A 13,337-nucleotide genomic window follows, 5' to 3' on the forward strand; every position below is an offset into this window, starting at 1 on the left:
ACCTTCCGCTGGAGGGCAGCTCTCACCCAACATCAGACAATTCACACCGGAGAAAAACCTTACGAATGTCATGACTGTGGGAAGGTCTTCCGCCTGAAGATACAGTTTTCCCGACATCAGAGAATCCATACAGGAGAGAAGCCTTATGAATGTGATGATTGTGGAAAGACCTTCCGCCGAAGGTCACAGCTTACTCAACATCAGAGAATTCATACCGGAGAAAAACCTTATAAATGTCATCAATGTGGGAAGGCCTTTTGCTGGCGAACAGAACTTACTCGACATCAGAGAATTCATACAGGAGAGAAACCGTATGAATGTCGTGAATGTGGGAAGGCCTTTCGTGAGAGTGGGACCCTTACTGTTCATCAGAGAATTCACACTGGAGAGAAACCTTATAAATGTAATGAATGTGGGAAGGCCTTCTGTGTGAGTGGAAAGCTTACTCGGCACCAGAGAATTCATACTGGAGAGAAACCTTATGAATGTCATGAATGCCAGAAAGCTTTTCCCCAGAGGGAAGAACTCATTCGACATCAGAAAATTCATACCGCAGAGAAACCATATCAGTTAATCAGTCAGTCAGTGAGCATTTATTAACCACTTGGCTGTGTTCCAGGTACTGTGCTAGATGCCAAGGGTACAAATTCCAAATACAACGCCTTATAAATGTCGTGACTTCTGCCAGGGAATTCTGGCTCATTTCAACAGATATTTATATTTAGAGTTTTATCATGTGCCACACGTTCTGTTAGTTGCTAGAAATACAGACACAAAAATGTAATAGTTTCTTCCCTTGAGAAGCTTACGTTTTCTTGAAAAAGCACCTTATTCAATGATGGACAGTTCCTGTTGAAGAGAGAAACAATGTCAAAGTCTGATAAACTGAGAGAATTCTTTCTAAGTAGAAACCTGAGAAATGTGGGAAGACATTTTGCCCAGCCACAGATTTATTGAACTCCCCAAAGTTAATTGCCAGTTCTCATGGCCTTTTCCTCCTTCTTGACCTCTCTCCTGCATTTCACACTGTCGATCACCTTTTCCTTCTGGAGACTCCTTTCTAGGTTTTTGTGACTCCGTTCTCTCCTGGTTGTCCTCCTACCTGTCTTATTGTTCTTTCTCAGTCTCCTTTGCTGTTTTCTCAGTCTGGGTCACACCCACCAACTGGATGCCAAGGCTTTGTCCTGGACTCTCTTCTTTCTGTCACTTGATGATCTCTTCAGTTCCTATGGCTTCAGTTATCATCTCTACCCAGATGGTACCCAGATCTCAAACCAGACGTCCTGTAGGCACCTGAAACTCAGCGTATCCAAAGCTGATCTCGTCTCCACCTACCTCCTTCCCCCAACTCTCCTCTCTGATGAACTTCTTTATTACTATTGAGGAGAATACTGTCCTCCCAGTCACTTAGGCATGTAGCTTTGGCGTCCTCTTCAGTTCCTTATTCTTACCCCACATATCCGAATTGTTGCCAAGACTTGCCCTTTCTACATTCCCAACATCTCTTCCATATGCCCCCATCTTTGCCACCACTCTGGTTCAGGGCCTCATCACCTCACACCTAGACTATTGCAATAGCTGCTGGTGGGTCTGCCTGGGGTCCAAAGTCTCTCCTCCCTCTAGTCCATCCTCCACACAGCTATCAGAATAATTTTCCTAAAGTGTAGGTCTCATCTTGCCTGTCTCCTATTCAGTGAATTCCAGTGGCTCTGTGTTACTTGCAGAGCAAATACAAAATCTTCTGTTTGGCTTTTAGAACCCTTCACAATATATCTCCTTCTACCTTTCCTTGCATCTTATACTTCTATCTATACATCTCTGTAATCCAGCAACATTGGCCTCCCTGCTGCCACTCACTCGAGACATTTCATCTCCAGTCTGAGCCTTTGCAGTGGCTTTGTGCATGCCTGGAAGGCTCTCCTTCCTCCCCTCCATCTCTTAGTTTGCCAGGCTTCTTTCAGGACTTCACTTAAATTGTCTTCTACGTTAAGAGTGTGAGCCTCTTGAGGGAAGGACTGTTTTTGCTGTTCTGTGTCTTTCCAGCACATAACACGGTGTCTGGCCATGGTAAGTGCTTAGCAAATGTTTGTTGACCCACTGATCTCAGATAATCCATTCTTGAGGGTATGACTGTAACGAGTGTGAGAAGACCTTCACCTGAAGGTCAGTCCCAGTTGCCCATCGTAGAATTACTGCCCATCTGAAACTCCATTAATGCAGTGAATATGAAAAGGCTTTCAGCTAGAGAAATAAACTTCACTCTTTGCCAGAGCACGAGTCATTAAGAAATCCTTACAGAAGAATGTAATAAAGTCATGAGTAAGAATGTCATACCAAATTTCTTTCTTTTCTTTTCTTTTTTTTTTTTTTTTGGTGAGTGCAGTTGGGGTTAAGTGATTTGCCCAGAATCACACAGCTAGTGAGTATTGTGTATCTGAGGCCAGATTTGAACTCAGGTCCTCCAGACTCCAGGGCCGGTGCTCTATCCACTGCACCACCTAGCTGACCCCCCACCCTTTTTTTTTTTGCCAAATTTCTTTAAAAAAAATAAACTACAGTCCAATGTGATGGAAACAAAAAAGAAATGTTGTAACCAACAAGAATTTTCCATCCTGTTAAGAACGGCCCTGAATTTTAAAAACATTTCCAAGGCCACAGCTGCAGATGGGTCCAGTAATTCATTCCCTGCCGTGTTTTAAAATTTAATTTTTTTATTGATTCTTTAAATTTTTTCACCAGTATCACTTCCTCGTAACCCCGTGCTGCCCTCCTAGAATTCTCCCTTAGAACAACAACCAAAGCATGCTTCTGAGAAGAAAATGCTGATTCGGGGACAGATTGGTGAATGTAAAGATGATTTTTTTTTCCCGTCCACGGTGATGGACTCCATGAAATCCATCCAAAGATGTCAGATTAGGCAATTCTCAGGAAGAGGGGAAGGTTTTCTCCACCGCCTGGACGTCACGGTGGCTCTTGACTACCAGCCTCCATGTCATTCCCCCTGCTTTCTCAAGGAGCACGAGACTGGCTTGTGGTTTTCCTGCCCCCATTCGGGAGGGCTTCAGCATTCCTGGAGGCACTCCCTCCAAAACCCTGATCTGTCTGTCTTTCCATCTTCTCAGGGCCCAGGACCGCCTCCTCCACTCCACTTCCTCCATGCCCAGCGATGGTCACACCCTAGATCTCACTAGGACCCTCTGACATTCCTCTGCCTGACCCGCTGTCATTTTCTCTCTTTTGTCCCACTTCTCCTAAGCTTGCTCACCTTCGCTGAGGTATACAGCCCCTCAGGGCTTTATCAGACTGACTTCACTTTCCTGGCTTGGCCATCTCAGCCTTCTATGTAGCCATCAGCTAAATCAGCTGATGCATCATGCTGATCGGCTCTGCATCCTTTACTCTTGAATATCCTTAGCTCCCCCATCCAGGAACCACTCATCCCTGCGCTGTCTCGGCTCAGGGTTACTCCTACCGTCCACCTCATGAGCTGCTGAATAAGCCACGCAATCCTGCTGACTCCGGACACTCGAGACTCCCCCTAGCCAGCCTCCAGGGGACCCTCACTGCAGCACGGCAGCCCTTTCGTCCTCCATGATGGGTCCCCTCTGACGCCCCACAGAACCTTATTCCAGACCTCTTCTCAGGCTTCCCGGACCTCCTCTTTGCAGAGGAAACTGAAGACAGTTACCTTGAGGTCTCACTTCTTGACCTCCTTCTCCTTGCTCAACTTGCCTGCCTCTTGAATGCTAGGCAAAGGACTTGGGGGGCTCTGTGCCGAGCCTCCTTCCCACTGGACTCCTTGGCCTTGTAGGAAGTTGTGTTGCAGGCTCTTGGGAGTGTTTGGTGCCACTTTATTGCTGTGTCAGCGTGGTTGCGACCCCTTTCTCGGTGTTACTGACTTAAGGTGGTGTGACTGAAGTGATTGTCCCTGCAGGCAGGTGGGGCACCTTGTGGGAGATTGAGCTCGTGGTGTCAGGGAATCCCCTCTTCTCCAAGTGCCCCAGAACTCCACGAGTGTTCTAGCTCAGTGGCCATCCGGCCGGAGACAGGATGGGGACTCCCAAGCTTCTGTGGGCTCCAGGGACCATGGATTGCGAGGTCTCCCCTTTCCTGCCCTTAAAGTTCGCTTTTCCTTTGGTATAAGCTCTTTGGAGCCATGTGGCTCTTCTCACCTTTTTAAAAATTCTTCTGGTCCCTCTTGTTCTCACTTTTTTTCTTTCCTGAAACTTTTGTCTTTCTGCCTCCTTTTTCTTTGTCTTCAATGTCATCCCATTTACCCCTCCTCTCCCTGGCCGGGGTTGGGTGGGGGTGGGGAAGAGGAGCCTGGCCTGTCTTTCCAGCCTCACTGGACGTAATTATTCCCCCTCCCACACCCTGTGATCTAGGGTTACTGGCCTTTTCTCCTTTGCTCCACAGAATTTTCTCCCTCCCCTCTCTGCCTTTGCATTTCTCTCCCTCCCATCCCCTGTGCCTGAAGTGCACCCCTTTCTCAACACCCCTTCCCCACAAAAAGATTTCCTTCAAAACACATCTCACCCAAAACTTTCTACAGGAAGCCCTCCCTCCCAAACAGCCTCGTATTTAACTACTTTGTATTTATTTTTATTTATTCTCTTTATTTATTCTGAATATATTTCCCAATGTATTTTTGTCTCCATTGGAACGGAGGCTTCAGAGCAGGAGTGATTTCCTTCTTTGTACCTATGCCCAGTGCCTGGCAAAAAGTAAGCACTTAATAAATGCTTGTTGATCGATTGAAGGAAGATTTCTTCCCAGGAATGGGAAGATTGCTTGTATAAATTGTGAAGGCTGGAGAAAGCACGTGGAGGTATAGAACCAGCCAGGAATCCCCCCCGTGTCTGGAAAGTCCTATGTGTGAACCAATGAGAAGTGAGGCAGGTGGGAACCAGATTGGGGAAGGCTTTGAATCTGACCAGAAGAGCTGGAGCCCTGAGAGGCCAACGGAAGGTTTTGTGTCTTCAGATGACTCTGTCGTTCTGTGTGGAGGGAGGATGGCTGCAGAGGGGAGAACCTGGCGGCAGACCCTCATAGGGGGAGGAGATTACAATGTCAGGGGCTGAAGTGGTTAGAGGGGAGGGGATGAACAGCACTGCCGTCCTCAGAGTGAGTGTCTCCACTTCTTCCCCGCCTAGCTTCCCGAGGCCGGCCAGTGCCGCTGAGGGCCTCCCCAGTTTCCCCTCTCTGTGTTCCGGGCCTAGAAACAAAGCGGTACTGACACTGCAGGGGCCCCATTCAACATGCCCCTAGCTTAACACCTCTTCCTGCCTCCTTCCTTGTGTGGGTGCCCTCCCCTTTAGAGTGGATGCTCCTTAAAGGATGGGCAAGGACTGCCTGCTCTTGTGTTTGTGTCCTCGGCACTTGGCACAGTTTTTGGCTCATGGTGAGCACTTAATAAATGCTTTTTCATTCATTCGTGTACTTGTTAATTCACTGGTTCATTCATACCCTTTATTCATTCATTCACTCATTCGTACAAGACTCCAGGAGGCTACCACCTCCTGACACTCTCTCTCTCTCTCTCTTTTTCTCTCCGGAAGGGTGACCAAATTGCCAGGAAGAATCCATTTAAGAGGTATCGGGGCTGGGGCGTTCAAGTCCTGTTTCACAAACTGCCGCCACCCCAAAGACTCCCAACTGGATTCTGATTCCTGGAAGCCTCTCCCCTGGCCCCCTATGGGCAGTGGTAGATCTCCTTGTCTCTGTGTGTGGGGAGAAACAATCAAGGAAACAGCAGAAGCCTTGGCTTTCACCCCACCGGCCCTTTCCCCACTGTTCTAATCATAGTTTTGCTTTATTTTGCTCCATGCAATGAATTTCAAGTCAAATTGAAGACAACTCTTGCCAGCCACTTCAGCCTTGAGGGCGCATACATTTGCACAAAGCTGTCCCCCTTGCCTAGAATGCGTTTCTTCATCTCTCTGCCTTTCGGAATCTTTCAGACCTTGGTTCATACCTTCTCTGATTTCCTTCCCTGCCTCCCCCCTCCCCTTTTTCTTTCCCATTAAATAAGCACTTATTTCTGACTAACTTTGCAAACCCAGTAAAACAAGCATTTTCACATACAAGGGAAGACAGTACATGAAATCACTGATCCGTTGCCCAGGGCCCACTTTCCCAATTCCGTATAGAGTAAATTCAACATAGGACTTTCAAAGCTGTGCTGGCTGTTTCCTGACTTTCTTCCTTCCCTTTTTGGTTCTATCTTTCATCCTTTCTTCCTTTCTAATCATTAGCATCCTCCTCCCATGTTTCTACCACTGAATGAACTACACTCACAACAAATTTGCTTAGTCAAGCAAAACAAATTCCCTCGTCGGTTGTGTCCGAGGTTCTAAGTCTCATTTTATGTCTGGTCTTCAACTCCTGCTCAGGAAGGGAGTAGCACAATCAGCCCTCTGGAGTCACGGTTGTATTTGTGTCCTCCGTTAAGTTCCCAAGTCTTTCAAAATAGAGGAGCTTTTATTAGGCACCTGCTGCATGCTGGGTACTGTGCTAGGCACAAAAAGACAAGCTAGTCTTTGCTCTTAAGGGGCCTATGTTCTTTGGAAATACCTACCTTAATAAATGTCTTTGCAAGACAATTCTGAGTGAATAGAAAGCCGGTGTGATACTTACCAGCTTGGCCCCTGGTTCCAGAAGTCCAGATGGGTTACATTTCTCCCTCCCCCAGGATTCTCTGGTGCCCGTAAGGTGGGTTGGGTGTCAGGGCTCTCTGCCAATAGCACCAGCCTCCACCAATGGCATTCCTTCATTTGTAGGGGGTGGGGTCCCCTTCACCTCAGTTCTACTTGCTTAATCACTAACTTGTACAAAGAAATATTTACTTCGAAGGTACGATCACAAATATACAAACATTCCCCCAATTCGCAGGGCTTAATCCCTCACCCCCATCCTGTACTACTTTATTCTCTGGGGAGAGGAAGGGAATTAAGTTCACAGGTAAGCTCAGTTCCAAGTTCTAAGTCCAAAACCCCCCATGGCACCCTTGCTTCTCCTGGCTAGGCCAGCTGGCTTCAGTAGCCTACCCGAAGTCCAAGGTCCAGGACTCAAGCTTCCCCATAGGCACCTGGCACTGTTGCCAACATATTGGCAAACACATTGACAACAAACACCCCAGGCCGTGGGGCCTAGAGGAAGAGAAATGTGGGTGAAGGGATATCTGTTTGGGACTCAGTTCATGGCCCTGGCTCTGTGGGTGAACCACGGGCTCTTACCCCATTGGATGCAGCAGCAAAGAGAGGCTGTCCCAGTGCGGCCAGTTTTAAAGATGCAGCTGGTTGGAGGAGGCTACTTCTGCCCATGTGGTAGAAGAACAGGCCAGGAGGAGAGCCTGGTGTCCCCAGGTGAAGAGATCAGGGCAAGCATCGCAGGAAATGCTTTGGACTTTTTGTGTAGTGTGATCCGATCTGTTAACGCCCGCTCCTTCTTTAGGTCTCATTGTATTTACTGACTCGCATGTATAGAAATATTAATAGGGACAGTTTATCTTTTTGTCGTGGTACCTCTACCATTTGGCACCATGCCTTGTACATAGTATGCAGAGAATAAATGAGGAGGGAGATGGGGGTGGGGATTGAGGGTGGTTCTTGTCCCTGGGGTCAGCAGCCCCTTGCCATGGTTTGTTTTTGCTTCCCATTTCTGCTCCCAGGCCTATGTCCTTCCCCGAAGGCCAGAGTATTGTGCAAGGCAGGTAATGCCCTTGGTGCTCTTGACAACCGGGGCCTACCAGATAAGTGGGAGTGTCCCATGTGTCCTCGGAGAACAGCCACGTTTCTGTCCCACAGTCTGTAATCCAAAAATCTGGTGCCATGAGTTTGGAGCTGGCAAGGGCTTTAGAAATCAGTTGCTCTGACTTCTCCACTTCTAGAAGAGGGTTAACTGAGACCCTAAGAAGATAAATGAGTTTTTAAAAATTTTACATCTGCAAAAAACCTCAGAGAACCTCATCTGATTCATCCCCTTTATTCTACAGATGAAGAAACTGAGGCCTGTGTGGGTGAAGGGACCTGCTAAAGGTCACACAGGTCTTGTAGAGACACAGCCAGGTCCACCAGGTCCAAATGTAACTCCCTTTCCACTATAACACACCCTTGCCCCCATGAGATCTACTTCATGAGAAATGCTTATTTTTTTAAAAGTTCCTTCCACTTTTCCTAGCATCGCTTTATCTAATGTTGCCTCATTCACTTGTCAAGGAATGCAAGCCCACTGAGTGCTCATTGCAAACAAAGGTGGTAAGATGTTGAAGGAACTAGGCATGTTTAGACTGGAGAAAAGGAGACTCGGGAGGTTAGAAGAGCTGTTTTCAAGCTTTGGAAGGTCTGTTCCATGGAGCAGAGGTTAGACTTATCCTGTGTGATCCTTAAGGGCAGTGATGAAAAATTGCCAAGGTGCCAATGTTGGCTCAATGTCAGGAAATATTTCCTAACAACGAGAGCTATCCAAAAAAGAAGTGGGACTCCTTGAGAGGTGGCAGGGTCCTCAGTCTTGGAGGCCTCTAGGAAGAAACTGGACTACCTTTTACTAAGCATTTTATAATGGGGATGACTCCATGTAAAAGTTAGACCAGAGGCTGCTGAAGGCTCTGCTGTGGCAAGATGATGGTCCTGCTTTCAGCTTTCCTTCTATACTGATCATGCCTGACATTGATACAGGGATTTAATATTTGCAAAGGCTTGTAATAATTGTTATTATTTGTAATGACTATGATTGTAGCTAATATTTATATAGTACTTTGAGGTTTGCAAGGGGCTTTACAATTTTTTTACTTGGTCCTCACAATAACTGTAGGAGGTAGATGCTGTTATTGTCCCCATTTTAGAGCTGAAGAAGCTGAGGCCCAGAGAGGTAAAGCGAGGTGAAGCCCATAGTCACCAAGCTGGTCCGTGTCAGAGGCTAGTTCGACCCTAGAGCCCTTCTAACTCCCGCTCCATAGGCACCTATGACAAGGTGCCTCCTCCCTCACAATGCGGGTTCTAACTGACTAGATCTTCTCCAGGGACCACCAGGCGAGACTGGGAAGGATCTAGAATATTCTACAGGCCTGCTGTCCTGGGAGACAGAGACCCTGAGGTTGAAGAAGAGTCTGGATGGGCTCTCCCTTGTTCTTAAGCCCCTTTGTTAGAGGGAGGAAGCTCTAGTCCTGTCTTTTAATCCCTCTCCTGACACTGTGCAGATTCCCACGGGCTGGGAGCTTGCCTGTGGCCCCGCCTGAGACCGTGACATCCAACTTCCCCTTTTTTCCTGAGGTCAGAGCTTATCATCCTTATCACTCCCAAGGACACCAGGCAGGGATTGACTTCCTAACAGTGGCCTGGGCCATTCTGCAAAAAAGAGGAGAGCCTATAACAAGACAAAAAGTCCCCAAAGAGCCTTTTGGGACATGGAAGCTAGGTTGGGGCAGGGAAGGGATGGCAAGAGTTGGACCCAGGCCAAGGTTGGTTACCATCATCACTGGTTACCACCATTTTTAGTGTCAGCTTTGACAGTTGGGCTTATCTCTGTCAACAAAGATAGTCTGTCCCTATCCTAGCTGCATGAATTTTGTTTGTGCAAAAGCCTTCTAATTTTATGTAAATAAAAATTATCTGTTTTATATTTTAAGATCTATTCTGTTCCTTGTTTGGTTAAGAATTCTTCCCTTGTCATGATTGCCAAATATGCCTCTAGGCATTTTTCTCTGCTATTTTTAAATGACATAACCTTTTATATTTAATTTGTGTATCCATTTGGAACTTATTGCCATGAACAGTGTAACATTATAGTATTTTTTTTTTTGCCAGATTGCTTTTCAACAGCTTTTGCCACCTATTGGGTTTCCAAGTAGTTTGTGTTCTCAACTGTGTGTTTATCAAACACTGAACAATTATTAAGTTACATCTGACTCCTGCTTGTTAATTTGTTCCACTCATGTACTTCGTTTCTTTAACTGGTTTTGACGATAACAACTTTGTAGTATACTTTCAGGTCAGGAAGTGCTAGACCCCCTTCATTCCTACCCCCCCCCCCCCAATTATTTCCTTGGAAATTAAGAAAGGAAGTTGTTAAATGAAGAAAAAATTGTTGCATCAGATATCTTGATGAGTAACAGTTATCCAAAGTATATGTGATTTTAAAACAGATCTCTAAGATAGAGCCATTTCTAGGAGATAGATGGGCAAACAACATGAAGAAACAGTTTTGTGCTTCTGGCAGATATTGTTGGATTTAGGGGTCGAAGGGATGCTTCAGATCCTCTCTTTTACTAAGAAAGGCACTGAGGTACAAAGAGAAGGGTCTTGTCCACGATCATTAATCGGGTAATTGCCACATCCACAGTTTGACCTGCTGGGTAGCTCCTGCCCTGGGCCGGGCTCCTTTGCTCACTGGCCCTTCTTACTCTCCAAGGGAGTAGCCTGGCTTCTTGGTTCATGAGCAGGGCCCTGGGGAATTCTGGGAATGGGCATAGGAGAGGGCTTAGGGCAGGGGTGTGCTGGGAAAAGTTTAACAACCAGCTGCCCAGAAGGAAAAAAATGTGTAGCAGGCCCCTTAAGTTGAACATTTTTAACATTTTTTCTGTTGCTTTCTGAAGTCTAGTCGATGAACAAGAAAATAAATCAAGCCCTGACTTGCAGCATTTGCTGATTTCCAGAATGTGATTGTTCATATTGAAAATTTCACAATTTACTCACTAAGCGAGTAGGGTTTCTGTTATGTTGTGTTTATATTCAGCATATAGCCTTGTGTTAGGGGGTGCATCTACCCATCTCAACCTCTGTTTTCCATTTCTCCTTTCAAGCACTCCCCCCCTCCTACTGCCCCACTCAGCCTGGGCACCCCCCATCCCAAGCTCCTCTGAAGACCTGAACCCCACCCCTACCTCTCCAACTTCTCTTCTTTCTGCCTCTCTACTCCCAAGTGCAGGCGTCCATATGTGGGAAACATGGAATAGCAGGTCTCATTACTGGGGTCAGAACCTGTGCTCCAGTGTCCTGGCGCTGATCGAAGCTGTGTTCAGCTGGGTGGGTCACTTCAACTCTGCATCATTTCCTCATCTTTAAAATAGGAATGAGAGATATCCTGGACTAGTGGGGGAAAACTAGCCGAATCAGAGTTAGGGAACCCGGCTTCCTACCTGTGTGACCCTGGCCAAGTCTCTTCCATTCTCTATGCCAACTCAAGTTTTCTTCTCCAGATGGATTGGATGAAACTTTCCCCAAGGTCCCTGCTGGGTCATCTATGAGCTGGGATCCTCAGAAGGACCAGGCATTGTGTCCTCAGATGGCAACAGGTGGGATTGTTAGGGGTCCTTGTCACTGAGGCTGGCTTCCTCCCCATTGCAGATTTGGGGGGATTTCCAGCCCGTGACTCTGCTCCATACATTGGATAGCAAGATGAAACATTATTATTGAGTATTGGGAACCAGGAACACAAAGACAAAGTGGATCCTCTTTTCTTCGATAAGCTTACGTTCTTGGGGTGATGGTGAGGAGGATTCCACAGGTATACAGAAAACTAACACAGATTAATTTTATTGGAGGATGAGAGCACCAGAAATGGGGGCAATCATGGTAGGCTGTAAGGAGGCAGCATGTAGCTGAGTATTCTAAGCTTGGGAAACAGCCTAGCCCCCTAGGCAAAAGCATGGAGGGAGAAGATGGACCTTATTTACAGAGTACACTGCCAGAATACTGGTTCTGTTGGCAAGTAGTGTGTGTGTGTGGTGGGGCAGACCAGGAGTAAGTCAGATCTGTTTGGAAAAGTAGGCAGAGGGCCGGAGCCAAGATGGTGGAGGAAAAGCAACGACTTGCTTGAGCTCTCCCCCAAACCCCTCCAAATACCTGTAAAAAATGGCTCTAAACAAATTCTAGAGCAGCAGAAGCAACAAAAAGACAGAGTGAAACAAATTTCCAGCCCAGGACAACCTGGATGGGTGATTGAAAAGGTACATCGCGCTGGGTGGGGAGAGGCACACAGTTCAGCGTGGGTGCGCAGGCAAAACAGGCCTCAGCAAACCTGGAGCAGCCCTCAGAGGAATGAATCGTGGGCAGCTGTGGCAGTTTCCAGACTTCTCAACCCAGGAATGCCAAAGACAACTTAGAAGGTCAGGAGGAAAAGTCTGCGACTGTGGTGAGAGAGAGAGAGAAGCATGGTGGTCCCAGCCCTAGTCTCCACGCATGGCCCCGGGGTGATGGCTGCTTCCAGAGCTTCTGGCCCACAGACTGAGGGGGAGTTGAGTGGCTGATCAAAGGAGGGATGCAGGGATCTCTTTGCTGATGCTGAGGTAGGATTCTCTTGCTTTGCCTGTGCTTGGATCTGGGTCACAGTTCTAGGTGGCAGTTCTGGGGCAAGGAGGCGCACAGGCGTGGTTGAGCTGGTAGTGGTGGTGGAGAGGAAATCCTCCTCACAGTTCCAAGGCAGCAAAGAGTGCTTGTGGTCACTCATAGCCCAGAGCATGGGCCAGGAAAGGAGTAAACACCTCTCCCCTTATCATACCACCTTGGAAGAACTGAAAATCTACAGATCCCTAGAAGGATCTCTGAAAACAGCTGCACAAAACCCCCAAAGCTTGGGACAGTACATTCTCCATGCTGGAAGCAGACTCTTACCTTAACAAAGAGTTTATAACTCAAGTAATTGACTGGGATCATGAGCAAACTGCACAAAAAAGTCAGACCATACAATCTTTCTTTGGTGACAAAGATCAAAACATACAACCAGAAGAAGACAACAAAGTCAAAGTTCCTATATCCAAAGCCTCCAAGAAAAATATGAATGGGTCCCAGGCCGTGGAAGAGCTCAAAAAAGATTTTGAGAAGCAAATAAGAGAAGTAGAGGAAAAACTGAGAGTGATGCAAGAAAATAATGAAAAACAAGCCAACAGCTTGCTAAAGGAGACCCCCCAAAAATACTGAAGAAAATAACACCTTAAAAAGTAGCCTAACCCAAATGGCAAAAGAGGTCCAAAAAGCCAATGAGGAGAAGAATGCCTTAAAAAAGCAGATTTGGCCAAATGGAAAAGGAAGTCCAAAAACTCACTGAAGAAAATGCTTCCTTAAAAATTAGAATGGAGCAATTGGAAGCTAGTGACTTTATGAGAAACCAAGACACTCTAAAATAAAACCAAAAGAATGAAAGAATAGAAGAGAATGTGAAATATCTCATTGGAAAAACAACTGACCTGGAAAATAGATCCAAGAGAGAGAATTTTTAAATTATTGGACTATCTGAAAGCCATGATCAAAAAAACAGCCTAGACACAATTTTTCAAGAATTTATCAAGGGAAACTGCCCTGATATTCTAGAACCAGAAGGTAAAATAGAAATGGAAAAATCCA

At 46.5% G+C, this 13,337-nt stretch overlaps 1 protein-coding gene and 1 long non-coding RNA gene across 4 annotated transcripts in view; one reads left to right on the top strand and one right to left on the bottom strand.

Annotated features, from left to right (window-relative positions):
- Positions 1 to 2,326, top strand: part of LOC114042389 (zinc finger protein 135-like) — an 11,752-nt gene extending 9,426 nt beyond the window's left edge. Inside the window, exon 6 of the mRNA XM_027861083.1 lies at positions 1 to 2,326. This exon is cut by the window's left edge and continues 439 nt beyond it. Coding sequence (XP_027716884.1) covers positions 1 to 600 — 600 coding nt within the window. The 3' untranslated portion in view covers positions 601 to 2,326.
- A 206-nt stretch (positions 2,327 to 2,532) lies between these two features.
- LOC114042370 lies at positions 2,533 to 11,816 on the bottom strand. Of its 3 annotated transcripts, none has more exons than XR_003568982.1 (5): positions 10,880 to 11,816; positions 7,748 to 7,907; positions 7,236 to 7,467; positions 6,298 to 7,148; positions 2,533 to 5,215 (listed from the first exon to the last, which is right to left on the bottom strand). It is a non-coding gene; the product is annotated as an uncharacterized LOC114042370 (long non-coding RNA). The 3 variants fall into 3 exon arrangements; XR_003568983.1 differs by having other exon boundaries at positions 6,298 to 6,820; positions 7,047 to 7,467; XR_003568981.1 differs by having other exon boundaries at positions 6,298 to 7,467.
- Between the last annotated feature and the right edge of the window lie 1,521 nt (positions 11,817 to 13,337).

Source organism: Vombatus ursinus, unplaced genomic scaffold (genome assembly GCF_900497805.2).
Source record: "Vombatus ursinus unplaced genomic scaffold, bare-nosed wombat genome assembly UNPS02014417.1, whole genome shotgun sequence".
NCBI classification, from domain to species: domain Eukaryota; kingdom Metazoa; phylum Chordata; class Mammalia; order Diprotodontia; family Vombatidae; genus Vombatus; species Vombatus ursinus.